Source organism: Anomaloglossus baeobatrachus, chromosome 2, assembly GCF_048569485.1.
Source record: "Anomaloglossus baeobatrachus isolate aAnoBae1 chromosome 2, aAnoBae1.hap1, whole genome shotgun sequence".
NCBI lineage: Eukaryota > Metazoa > Chordata > Amphibia > Anura > Aromobatidae > Anomaloglossus > Anomaloglossus baeobatrachus.
The window spans coordinates 651,947,574-651,961,698 of NC_134354.1; the positions used below are offsets into that span (position 1 = coordinate 651,947,574).

At 43.6% G+C, this 14,125-nt stretch overlaps 1 protein-coding gene across 1 annotated transcript in view; it reads right to left on the reverse strand.

Annotated features, from left to right (window-relative positions):
* Positions 1–14,125, reverse strand: part of GLS2 (glutaminase 2) — a 156,598-nt gene that overhangs the window by 12,948 nt on the left and 129,525 nt on the right. The window contains exons 13-15 of the mRNA XM_075337011.1: positions 4,922–5,053; positions 4,396–4,488; positions 1,682–1,743 (exon numbers count right to left, since the gene is read on the reverse strand). Of these exons, the coding sequence (XP_075193126.1) occupies positions 1,682–1,743; positions 4,396–4,488; positions 4,922–5,053 (287 nt within the window). The remainder of the gene's footprint in view (positions 1–1,681; positions 1,744–4,395; positions 4,489–4,921; positions 5,054–14,125) is intronic.

Sequence of the window (14,125 nt, forward strand, 5' to 3'; positions counted from 1 at the left end):
TTTGTACAAAAATGTTTCAACTTATCAAGGTGTTTTACACCAGAATTCTGGCATAAACACCTTAATGGCCTTTATTTTTTTCAGGGTGGGCACAAAAATGACGATATTACTTTCAGGGTGGGGGGCATCATTACTTTTTAAGGAGCAATAAAACTTCTAAAGCGTGCAGTCAGGGAGAATTATTACTGAATTAGGGGGTGTAATACTTGTCTTACTCCAGGGATTGGCAACACATACTAGTGCCATTCTTCTTTACAAGTCATTTTTAGGTACTTTTAATGTTTTTCTCTTTTTATAATGTTTAATACTATGTGGTTGTATACAGGGTGGGATTCAGCCGGTTCTGTCCGGTTCTGGAGAACCGGTTGTTAAAATAGCAGCCGGTTCCCAGAACCGGCAAGAAACAGCTCCAGCGATCCGGTTCCCTGTATTCATTTGTGTTAGTGTCTCTTTAAGACACTAACACAAATGAATGCCCGCACCTCCGTGCCGCACTTCCGGGTTCAGTGGAGCCTGTTTGCTCCCTGACCCGGCGTGCAGAGACACGCTGACGCTGCAGAGATGGCACGGCAGCGTGGGGAGGTCGCTCCTCCCACTGCCGTCTGTCAGTGTGACTGTGCAGAGTGCCGCGGAGGATGGAAGACAGAAGAAGCTGCTGGTGCTTGGAGCAGGTAAGCGCTCAGAGCCGAAGATACAGGGGAGCAGGGAGAGGAGCCGCATTAAGATGGGAACTATATGGGGAGAGGGGCCATATGGGACAGGATCTGCAAGGGAGAAGGAGCATATGGGATGGGATCTGCAGGGGAGAAGGAGCATATGGGATGGGATCTGCAGGGGAGAATGAGCATATGGGATGGGATCTGCAGGGGAGAATGAGCATATGGGATGGGATCTGCAGGGTAGAAGAGGCCATAATGGGATGGGATCTGTAGGGGAAAAGAGGCCATAATGGGATGGGATCTGCAGGGGAAAAGAGGCCATAATGGGATGGGATCTGCAGGGGAAAAGAGGCCATAATGGGATGGGATCTGCAGGGGGAAAGAGGCCATAATGGGATGGGATCTGCAGGGGGAAAGAGGCCATGATGGGATGGGATCTGCAGGGGGAAAGAGGCCATGATGGGATGGGATCTGCAGGGGGAAAGAGGCCATGATGGGATGGGATCTGCAGGGGGGAAAGAGGCCATAATGGGATGGGATCTGCAGGGGAAAAGAGGCCATAATGGGATGGGATCTGCTGGGGAAAGAGGCCATAATGGGATGGGATCTGCAGGGGGAAAGAGGCCATGATGGGATGGGATCTGTATGGGGAAGGTCATCCATTCCAATTTTATCAGGGCTCCTTTAGTAATAATTTTTAATAACTGTAGAAAAACCATTGAATACAATATGACTGACAGTGACTGGAACAACTGGTGCTGGACAGGAGAGTGACTGTAGAGGAGGGCAAGGAGAGCTTACTTTAAATTACTTGTATTTTTTAGTTGAGGAAAGTGCGTGAAAATGGGTGTGGCTAACAAAATGGGTGTGGTTACAGAAGGGGTGTGGTTTTCAAATGGGCGGAGTTTACAGAGAACCTGTTAAAAATTTGAATCCCACCCCTGGTTGTATATGCTGCGCTTGGTGGCGTTTTTTTGTTTGGCACTTACAAATGTAATATTATTAGGAGAAATAGACCTTACCTTCTCATCGCAGAGACATCGCCACTGTAAGCTGCAAACAGAAGGTTCACCACGGTCTTTTGCTGCAAAGAAGAAAACAAGAACAGTATCATCAGCGCATCAGACAGGCAACAAAGGTGTTTATAGCACAATATAATGCAATATATAATGTAAGGTAAAAACAATAATTTTTATACCTACTGACATAGTAAAAGGCCATATAATGTTTATAACATACTGTGCTTATAAAAATAGATGACAAAAATAGATGTGAAATGAATTTATCTTTACTTATTCATCAAATACATAAAAATAATAATAAAAAAGTGCAAAACCTAACAAGAGGTTGGCGTACAGTGCAATGCAATATGTGGCTACCAAATACACACACAGTATATGGTAAATAAAAAGTTGACAGCGCATACAAAAGAAATATGAAAACAGAAAGAATAGATGGCATATAATGGACGTGAACAAGGTAAAACCCCAAGTTTACCCACTTAACCCATCCCAATGAACGTTTCGTCTACTGCTTAGTCCGGGGATATGATTTTAGTGGTCGAACACAAAGTTTGTTTTTTCAGGCACTAATGTATGGTAAATGAGAATCATATCATAGAAAGATACAAAACTTTTATTCCAGAAAGCAGTTACTTCAAATTTTGTAGAAAGTGACCTCTATAAATCCCACATAGCAGATTTGTGTTTGAATGTATGTGCATTAACTCAGGAGCAGAGACAGATAGAACAGGGTCCCCCATGCATGAACAATATATAGGTCCCTTGCTGACCAATAGCCTCCAAATAATACACAATTCCACCTGCTCGCCACCTGAAATACATTCATGGACGAAAGTGTTGGCACCCTTGAAATTGTTCTAAAAACATAATAAAATAGCTAGACTGCAGTTTGCAAAATTGCATGTAAGTCAAAATCCTTCTGGGAAAGCGTCTTGTAGACAGACAGATGAGACCAAGATAGAGATTTTTGGTAAAGCACATCATTCTGTTTACCAAAAAACAGAATGAGGTCTACAAAGAAAAGAACACAATACCTACAGTCAAATATGGGGGAGGTTCAAACAGGTTTTGTTTTTTTTGCTGCCTCTGGCACTGGGTGCCTTGCCTGTGTGCCAGGGATTATGAAATTTGTAGTCAGATGATCCGGGGTTAGATACCAGGATAGGTCATTCTGGATACAAGGTGTAGACTAAAGCGGGCTTTACACGCTATGACATCGCTCAAGTGAACTCGTTGGGGTCACGGAATTTGTGACGCACATCCGCTCGCTTTAGCGATGCCATTGCGTGTGACACCTATGAGCGATTTTGCATCGTCGCAAAAGCATGCAAAATCGCTCATCGGTGACATGGGGGTCCACTCTCAAATATCGTCACTGCAGCAGTAACGAAGTTGTTCCTCGTTCCTGCGGCAGAACACATCGCTCCGTGTGACACCGCAGGAATGAGGAACCTCACCTTACCTGCGTCCCGGGCACAATGCGGAAGGAAAGAGGTGGGCGGGATGTTACGTCCCGCTCATCTCCGCCCCTCCTTTTCTATTGGGCGGCGGTTCAGTGACGCTGCTGTGACGTCGCTGTGACGCTGAACGAACCGCCCCCTTAGAAAGGAGGCGGTTCACCGGTCACAGCGATGTCGCAGGGAAGGTAAGTATGTGTGACGGGTCCGGGCAATGTTGTGCAACACGGGCAGCGATTTGCCCGTGTCGCACAACCAATGGGGGCGGGTACGTACACTGGCGATATCTGTACCGATGTCGCAGTGTGTAAAGTGGCCTTTAGTCGAGGGTCAAGATAGTAGGAGGACACATCGTGGTTACAGGGAACAAACTGAGGCATAGACCGGTCACAATCCAGTGTCAGATCGCAATAAACAAAACAAGCAGATCACAGGAATGCAGGCTAACTCAAACAGAATGCTATGACTAGCAGCGTTCTGGGAGAGACTGCTCAGCTAAGTAGCTTGGCAGTCAGTGGGAACATGGAACATCTGAACAACACACAACCTCCTACAACCAGATTGGATGACTGAGCTGTGATTCAAGTCACTGACAGCTCAGCATGCTCCAGTACCTGATTGGAAGACTGAGCTGCCACTCACCAAACTGACAGCTCAGCACGCCCTGAATCCATAGTCACAGCAGATAGTCACTCATTGCACCCTAGTCCCACTGAGCAGAGGAATCTTGACAACAATGACCCCAAACATACTGTACTTCAAGAATCCTCTAGAAATAGATGGAAACAAAGTGCTGGAAATTTCTGAAGTTGCAGCAATGGGTACGGATCTAAATCCCATTGAACACCTTTGGAGATATCTTAAAATTGCTGGCATCTTCAAATATCAGAGACCTTGTGCAGTTTGCAATAGAAGAGTGGTAAAAAATTCCAGGTGAGAAGTGTAGGAAGCTTGTTGATGGTTATAGGAAGCAATTGATTGCAGCTATTTCTTTCAAAGGCTGTGCAACCAAATATTTAGTTGAGGATAACAACAATTTTGGAGTTTTATGTGAAATGATGTCCAATTTGTCTTTTTTTTCTCTGTTTTTGTGTGGTCTTCCAATACACACAAAGGAAATAAACACGTATAACAAAACATGTGTAGTTGCAATAAGTTCCTGGGAGAAATACTTCATTTTCTAGAACAATATCAAGGGTGCAACACTTATGTCCATGACTGTGTGTATACTGAACATATTACCAGAATAAAGAATACCTGAATTTCTCTCGTCTCTTTGCGGGGATCCAGCTTCTTTGCACAATGACGCAAGTTGTCAAAATGATGGAAATTGAAAAGTGACACTAGTTCCTGCAAAGTAAGGAATTTATACATTTAATTAAACAGGATGTCTGTATCCAAACATTTCCGTATAGCCTGCAGTGGATAAGGAACATGGTAGGCTTTGGCTTCGGAGCAGCCGTCATATTTAATAAAATCACAGAAGGCTCAGGAACAAACTGTAACAACCGGACTTTGCTGCGCTAGATTCAGGGCCGGTTTAGATTCATGTCTCGCACTTATGACATTACAAAGTGACCAGGCCAAGAAATGGTATTTGCTCAGGAGGAATTTATTTCTCAAAAGTGCTTTGCTTGCTCACTGGACGGAACATGAATACGGAATATACCAGGGTTAAATCGGTCTTTCATATCTTTTCTTAGTTTAGGAAAAACTTGACTGCTAGGTAGCAAAAAAAAACCAAAACCATATACAAAAAAAAAAACAACAATTTTTTTCTCACATAGCAAAAGTGAATCCCTCGGACGCTGTTACCGATTCTGTCGAGAGGAGGGGACCAACAGCAAACGCCCATAATATTAGGAACAACTAGTAATATGGCTCCAGACACACCAGACTTTGCCGGGAGTCCAACCTGTAAGATACAACCACATTGTTTGAACATCTCATTTTACCGTAATAGATTTCGCACCAAATTCATCACAGTAGCACACAATGTTTAATGAGTTTTGAGCGGTTTTGCTGTTTTTTTTTTCCTTTTTAGGCTGTGCCCACGATGAGCTTTTTGGGAGTTTTTGATGTTGAGTGATACAAAAATGGATCCAGCTCACGCACCAGGGTGTTAATAAAAATCTTTCTTCCAGCTTTATTTTGAAAAATTTCTAAAACTATACGCGTTTCGAACGAAAAAGTTCTCGAACACTGGTTCCTGTGCTCCTATCCTGGATTGTAACTACGCTTCAGGGGTGAGCTGACTTTCCTTTTCCTGATACGAGTATTTGATGTTGTAGAATTTATGCACCTAGTATGTAAATTAAGTCACTTCTCATTTTTTAATTGCATTTTTTAGCTTGTTTTTTTTTAATGCGCTTTATTATATTTTTGATGCTGCAATATTCGTTTTTCACGCTTTAATAAAACTGATTTGTGTTTGATACTTTCTTGGTATTTGGGTTTGAAAAAACTTTATTGGTACAGTCATGTGTGGATTATGTGTGTTTCTGATGCATTTCGCACTAAAAATGCATGTCCATTTTTTACCTGTGGAGTTTTCTTAGTCTAATGCAATTCTATGGGGAAAAAAATCTGCACATATAATTCAGCGTACCCACAAGAGAAATTGACATGTTGCGGATTTGAAACACGCACCGCAGCTCAGTTTACGCTGAGTAATAAAGAAGCCCAGTGGGCAGGAGATTTCTATAAATCCCATCAACTTTGCTCGAACTGTAATATTCTGTGTTTGACAGAACAAAAATACACAATGTTAAAAACTCATGATAGCCACATAGCCTAAGGGGTACTTTACACACAGCGAGATCGCTACTGAGATCGCTGCTGAGTCACGTTTTTTGTGACCTCATTAGCGATCTCGCTGTGTGTGACACTGAGCAGCGATCTGGGCCCTGCTGTGAGATCGCTGCTCGTTACACACAGCACTGGTTCATTTTTTTATTGTTGCTCTCCCGCTGATAAGCACACATCGCTGTGTGTGACAGCGAGAGAGCAACAATCCTGAATGTGCAGGGAGCAGGAGCCGGCGTCTGACAGCCTGCGGTAAGCTGTAACCAAGGTAAACATCGGATAACCAAGGTGGTTACCCGATATTTACCTTCGTTACCAGCCTCCGCAGCTCTCACGCTGCCAGTGCCGGCTCCTGCTCCCTGCACACGCTAAGCGAAGCGGTGTGCGCTGGTAACTAAGGTAAACATCGGGTAACCATACCCTATGTTTACCTTAGTTACCAGTGTCCGCAGCTTCCAGACGCCGGCTCCGTGCAAGCGCAGCGTCGCTTGCACGTCGCTGCTGGCTGGGGGCTGGTCACTGGTCGCTGGTGAGATCTGCCTGTTTGACAGCTCACCAGCGACCATGTAGCGATGCAACAGCGATCCTGACCAGGTCAGATCGCTGGTGGGATCGCTGCTGCGTCGCTAAAGTGTGAAGGTACCCTAAGGATTTTCCAGATAAATCCGCAGGTTTCAGCATGTACAGACACTCCCCATGTTATCCTATGGGACATGGGGAGTGCTGTGTCTATGCTGCTGATACATGCGGCTGTGGAATATGCTGCGGATGTCTCGCAGCCGCACGTAATTGCATGTCAATTATTTCTGTGGCATTACCTGCGGAAATCCCAGCCCTCCACTATGGAGATAGAGGCCGGGACTTCCGCAGGTAAGCCGCACGAGTGCCTGCAGGTTTACCGCAGCTATTTCGCTGGAATCCCACAGCTAAAAATAGCTGCGGATTCCGGGGCATCAGCTGCGGGAAACCTGCGGACATACCTGCGGAAGTACCGCAGGTACAAACTCCCGAGGGCACATAGCCTTAAGGCTGCTTTACACGAGTCGATCTATTGTGCGATGCATCATTGGGGTCACGGATTTTGTGACGCACTTCCGTCATTCGTAACGACATCTTCTCATGTGACAGCTCCTTGCGAGTCCAACCGATGCCTAATCGTTTGAAATTCGGCCATCGTGTACTCATCGTTTAATTCCATAAAATCGTTCATTTTAGTCTTCATGAACGACACATTGCAAAGTGTGACACCGTGTAATCGGCCATCCTCGTAGTTGTTTGTGACGTCATTAAACGTTCAGGGCGTATTTGTGGTTTTAAATAATCACGCCTAATCTAATCGGATTGGTTGTAGCAGATGCGTTTTGATTGGTTATTACTGTTATAAAATACGGAGCTGTAGTCATGACTCATGATGTGTCAACATTCAGCCTTGGCGTCATGCACAGTGTTTTTTAGTGCATTAGTCCTAATTTTTCTTACGTTTGTTTGTTCGCTGCCAATCGCCCCATTTTGTGACTCCTGAATGGAAAGCATACTTGTTGATGACCTTGGAATCTCTTGATCTCTTGTGAAGTCAAGTAGATCAAAATACCACAGCCGTGGGACATAAAGATTGGCAGTCGCAGCCCCTGAACGTCGTGACTCCTCGACTTTATTGAGTTCCTTTTTATATACAGTGCGTATTCCTTGTATTTTTTTCTTGATAAGATTTACATCCACAGGCTCATTAGGAAATTGTTTTGTATAGATACTAATCAGATCCGCATAAGCTGCTTGTTTGATGCGTTTGTTAGGGCGACTTTGCACACTACGACATCGCAGGTGCGATGTCGGTGGGGTGAAATTGAAAGTGACGCACATCCGGCATCGCATGCGATATCGTAGTGTGTAAAGCCTTGATGATACGATTAACGAACGCAAAATCGTCGTAATCGTATCATCGTTGCAGCGTCGGCGTAATTCATAATTACGCTGACGCGACGGTCCGATGTTGTTCCTCGTTCCTGCGGCAGCACACATCGCTGTGTGTGAAGTCGCAGGAGCGAGGAACATCTCCTACCGGCGTCACTGCAGCTTCCGTAGGATATGCGGAAGGAAGGAGCTGGGCGGGATGTTTACATCCTGCTCATCTCCGCCCCTCCGCTCCTATTGGCCGCCTGCCGTGTGACGTCGCTGTGACGCCGCACGACCCGCCCCCTTAGGAAGGAGGCGGGTCGCCGGCCAGAGCGACGGTCGCATGGCAGGTGAGTGCGTGTGAAGCTGGCGTAGCGATAGTTTTCGCTACGCCAGCTATCACACGATATCGTACCTGCGACAGGGGCGGGCACTATCACGTGCGACATCGCAGCATCGGCCTGCGATGTCGCAACGTGCAAAGCCCGCCTTACTATATACAGGCGATTTAATTTTCCAAAGACAGGTTAATGTGCGATATTTTTCAATGAAATCACGCAAAAATAATTCGTTTTGATGAGCCGTCATCTGTGAAGGAATATATGAGAACATTTGATTTTACACTGTTATAATAAACCTGTAATCTAAACCTGTAAACGAAAAAAAACAAAAATTAACAAAAAAACCAAAACCTTATTATGTTTCAAAAAACATAATACACGATAAAACATACAAAAAAAAAAACCTTAAGAGACACATTGTGAACGGCTAGATAACACAATAAAAAAACCATTAAAAAACAAAACTAACCCACCTTTTGAAGATAGATACTCTGAAATCGACATAAACCAGACCACAAACAAAAAACAAGACTGATGCTAAGGACACACAAGGCAACAAAGACGGACGCAGAAGAGAAACAATATATATGGGATCTAACCAATCAACCACATTAGCAGAACTGGATTGAGCAGGTCAGAAGAATTCAGGGCGTGCAACAATCCAGACAACGTCACGGAGGGGTGTATAGTTTGCCTAATTACGCCCATACAAAAGACAGATTGACCAAAGAAAAACATGTGTGAAGCCTTTTGGACGTCCGCCATGGCCAATCAATAGATCGATGAGCGCTTTGGAGTCGTTTAACAACACTCAAAGTGTGACACATGGACAACTACCTATCAGCGATACAAAAAAAAAAAAAAAAAGACTTTGCCAAAGAAATCGCACGATGGATTGGCTCGTGTAAAGCAGCCTTTAGAGTTCAAGCAAAGTGGATGGGATTTATAGAAATCTCCTGCCCACCGGGCTTCTGGTTACCTCAGCATAACCTGACCTGGGAACGTGTTTCAAATCCCAACATTGTCAACTTCTCTTGTGTGTATGCTGAGTTGTATGTGCAAATTTTTCTCATAGACTTGCATTAAATGCAGAAATTCTGCAAGTAAAAAAAATGAACACTCATTTTTAGTGCACTCTGCTGCAGGAGAAATCAGCATGTAAAAACGTGCATGTGTTTTTAATGTTTCCACGACAGATACCCATAAAAAAACATAATCCACGTACAAGTCTATCAATAACATTTTGCTAAAGCCAAATACCAGTGTAGAATGTAAAAAAAAGCAGATTAATATCAAACATGATACCAAAAACAGACAAAACCTGCAGCATCAAAAAAGTGATGAAGACGCATGTAAGAAACCGCACAAAAACATGCTAGTAATCTAATTTACTTAGTGGTACGAGTGACTTGCATATGTTATTCCAAATGTCATGCAAGTGCGATTTTGTTCTTGCCTAGAATCTATATGACATCCATATACTATGCGTTTTTAAAAAGGAACCTGTCACCAGATTTGGTGACTATAAGCTGCGGCCACCACCAGTGGGCTCTTATATACAGCAGTCTAACATCCTGTATATAAGAGCCCAGGCCACTGTGTAGAACATAAAAATGACTTTATAATACTCACCTAAATGTTTGATTCAGTGTAGAATGGTCAGATGGATGTCTCCATTCTCCGGTACCGGAGCCTCTCCTTTCGGCCATCTTGTCCTTCTTCTGAAGCCTGGGTGCATGACGCGTACATCATGCACACGCGCCGGCATTGAGGTCCTGCACAGGTGCACTACAATACTTTGATCTGCCCTGCTCAGGGCAAATTAAAGTGCGCCTGCGCAGGACCTAAATGCCGGCTACTGTGGATGACGTAGTATGTGTCATGCACCCAGGCTTCAGAAAGAGGACAAAGATGGCCGAAAGGGGAGGCTTTGGCACCAGAAAACGGAGACGCCCATCTGACCATTCTGCACCAAACCGACCGTTTAAGTGAATATTATAAAGTGATTTTTATGTTCTACAGACCGGCCTGAGCTCTTATATACAGCATGTTAGAATGCTGTATATAAGAGCCCACTGGTGGTGGCCGCAGCTTATAGTCACCAAATCTGGTGACAGGTTCCCTTTAATAGGGGCAGAAAATCTAAAACATCAAAAACTCCCCAAAAGCCACGTGCACACGTTTAGTATTAGGTGAGTTCTTTACCTCAGTATAAGCCAAAATCACACAAACCTGTAAAATGTTGCATTTTAGTCATCAACTCCCCCCCAAAAAGTGACTTTTTAAAGTAGTCACAAATTATGAATTTGGTATACAAAAAACAAAATTAAAATGGCTAACCATGTCTACCAATACGCCCAGATTGATGAATAACAGTAAAGTGTCAAAACAGATAATGAACCCCAGAAAATTAAAAAAAGGCACAAAGTTTATGATGAATCGGCCCTTTAATTTGTACATGAACATGTAATACACTAACATGAGGACATTACCGTCTGCCCCTTTTAAATTGGAATGTCCTATGGCTTACTGTAATTGTATAATCTAGTCATCACTTTTTAGATCAGACTTTTTTTTAATCGCTAAATATATACAACGACCAGTATAGACATTTTTGCAAATATATGGTAGTAGTACAATTTATTTTTTCTTGTACCTGTGAATATTTATTGTAATTACAACATCGGTCCACAAGATGGAACTAGAACTATAAAAGAGCTGGAAAGCTTTTAAGATGTTATTTGCTTATTAAAATGGAAACATAATTCTTTTAGATTGTTTTATTTCCTTTTATAACTTGTTGAGGAAGTGGTTTTCCTTTTTATTGCAGAGCGGTTTTATACTGAAGGTTATCCTGTATTCAAGTCTTTAGTTTTTGGTGCATTTTTTTAATTTAGTTAGCTTTAACCACAATTAAAGGGAATCGGTCAGCAGGTTTTTGCAATGCAATCTGAGAGCATCAAAATGTGGGGCAAGAAAGCCTGATTCCAGTGATTTATCCCTTACTGGGCTGCTTGGTCTAGTTTTAATAGAATCTTTGTTTGTCTGATGTAGATGTAGCAGAGCCAGGATTTCTGGCCTGTGTATATCCCGCCCACAACCCTGACTGACAGCTTCCTGTGTACACTGTGATTTGTCAACAAGCTGCTAATAGGTGGTGGGGGCGGGGTTACACAGTTTAGCCTGACTGTCAGACACTTATGATGTAGTCCTACAGTGATAATCTCTTGCTGATAAAATATTGATTGTATTGAACATACAGCCTAATAATTGACACATCCCTGTAGTCAGGCTCTTGTGCCCTATAAATCCCTTTATATATATAGTTTAATATTTTAAGTATTTATTGAAAAGTACTATTAACAATGACAAAAATGCAATTAATAGGCAAAAACACTGATTCTTCTCTTTCTATATCTGCAGAACAGTCCTCTGTTTCATCATTAATGGCTTTCCACTCTGGATAATCCCTACTTGTTAGAAAGCTCCATGGACAATAAGCACAATATGTCTTTCTCAGCTGTAATCTGTAGAGAAACCTGCAATAAGTCATTATTTTTCCTACAGCCCACCACAGGGGAAATACAGCATCTGGTCCAATCAATGAGTAATGTATGTAACGCAGGACAGGAAAGGTCATCTGAAGTGAGAGATGCTCTTTGTATTCCAAGATTTCTTTTCATATTTTTTTTAAAGGGCCTTCATTGTGCCGGATAAATAATATAGTTTTATAGTATGGATCATTACTATTACATTGATACCAAATGTGTGTCCCTTCTGCGTTTTTTTTTTTTTACAAATAAAAGTTTTACTATTGAGAATATTATTAATTTTATTAATCTAATGTTATTACAGTTTTACACTTATAAAACATAGCTTTTTTTCTCCCTATAAATTAGTCTCACAAGGAGACTTGAACACTCGATCCTTTGATCACCTAGATAATACAGTGCACTACATAAGTATTTTAGTGAAATATTCAGCCTGGCAGTGTTAGGATGAGCGGCAGCCTACTAGGTCTTGCCTTTGGTAGTATTTGATATGTTGTAGCATATGGTACACATCGAAGCCTTATTAGGCCTCTGGTTTACATAGCAACTGATAGGCAATTTTTGATTGCATTACAGGGGTATTGATGGACTGACAGAGGGAGAGGTCTTCCTCTGTCAAATATCTTAGCTTGTCCTTGTCACTATTAACAGCAGCATCCTGGGTTAAAATGCTAGAACCTGAGCTATGTTCTGTCTCAGCACATGCAGCATGAGCTCAGCTAGATATTACAGCCGCCTCATATGGCATGGAAGCCTGTGCCATCTTAGTTACATCCTGATGGCATTAAGTACTACCACATCAGGAAGTGGTTACATCTTATCGCATCACTATTTCAGAGACTGAGGAGCAAAAACTCTGGCACAGCTCTGTCAGAGGGATAATTCTGGTATGGCTGATGTTTCTAGTCAAGCTTCAAGGCTCATTAAGGGTCACCAGGCTCTTGCTCCCCCATCTGAGTGCAGCAAAATGTAGTGACAGAAACCCCGATTTCATCGATGTGTCACTTACTGGGCTGCTTGCTAGAGTTTTGATAAAATCACTGTTTTAGGCCTGCAACACACATTCGTTTAAAACGTGCGTGTGTGGTCCGTTTCCGTACATACCGGAGATATGACCAAATGTGCACATATGTTTTTTTATGTTTAAAGGCACACGTGCGTGTTATTTGATCTTCCGTGTGTTCGTGTGCGTCCCACGTTTTTTGCTCCGTTTGGCACGGAAGCATGTTCGTTTTTGGGACGGAGCACGCACACACGGACATAATGTTAGCCTATGGGAGTCCAAATAAAACGTTCCTTGCACGGATGTGTGGTTATGTTGTCCGTGAGAAATGTCCGTGTGTGATGCAAAATGTCATTACTACATGTCGGAAGACAGAGTAGCGGGATGAGAATGAACTCGAGTAAACTCCACCCGACTTCATTGTCATGCGGCGGCTCTGTCTGTGTGCCGTGTACTGATTAGCGGTCAACTGTGAAGGATTCACCGGTGACCGCTAATACCCCCGAGTGACTGAAGTTTCCCCCCCTCTCTCATACTCACCGTTCCCCGATCCCCGGCGCGGCGCTGCACGGCGTTCACACAGGTCCGGCGGCTTTTTCTAATTTGAAAAAGCCGGCCGCTCATTAAACAATCTCGTATTCCCTGCTTTCCCCGCCCATCGGCGCCTATGATTGGTTGCAGTGAGACACGCCCCCACGCTGAGTGACAGGTGTCTCACTGCACCCAATCACAGCAGCCGGTGGGCGTGTCACTATGGAGTATAGAAATAAATAAATAATTAAAAAAAACGGCGTGCGGTCCCCCCAATTTTAATACCAGCCAGATAAAGCCATACGGCTGAAGGCTGGTATTCTCAGGATGGGGAGCTCCACGTTATGGGGAGCCCCCAGCCTAAGAATATCAGTCAGCAGCCGCCCAGAATGGCCGCATACATTAGATGCGACTGTTCTGGGACAGTACCCGGCTCTTACCGATTTGCCCTGGTGCGTTGGCAAATCGGGGTAATAAGGAGTTAATGGCAGCCCATAGCTGCCACTAAATCCTAGATTAATCATGTCAGGCGTCTCCCCGAGATACCTTCCATGATTGATCTGTAAATTACAGTAAATAAACACACACACCTGAAAAATCCATTATTAGAAATAAAAAACACAAACACATTCCCTGGTTCACCAATTTAATCAGCCTGACAAAGCCCTCCATGTCCCGTGTAATCCAGGATGGTCCAGCGTCCCTTCCAGCTCTGCTGCATGAAGGTGACCGGAGCAGCAGAAGACACCGCCGCTCCTGTCACCTCCACGCAGCAAATGAAGAGAGCCGCGTGATCAGCTAAGCTGTCACTGAGGTTACCCGCTGTCACTGGATCCAGCGGTGGCCGCGAGTATCCTCAGTGA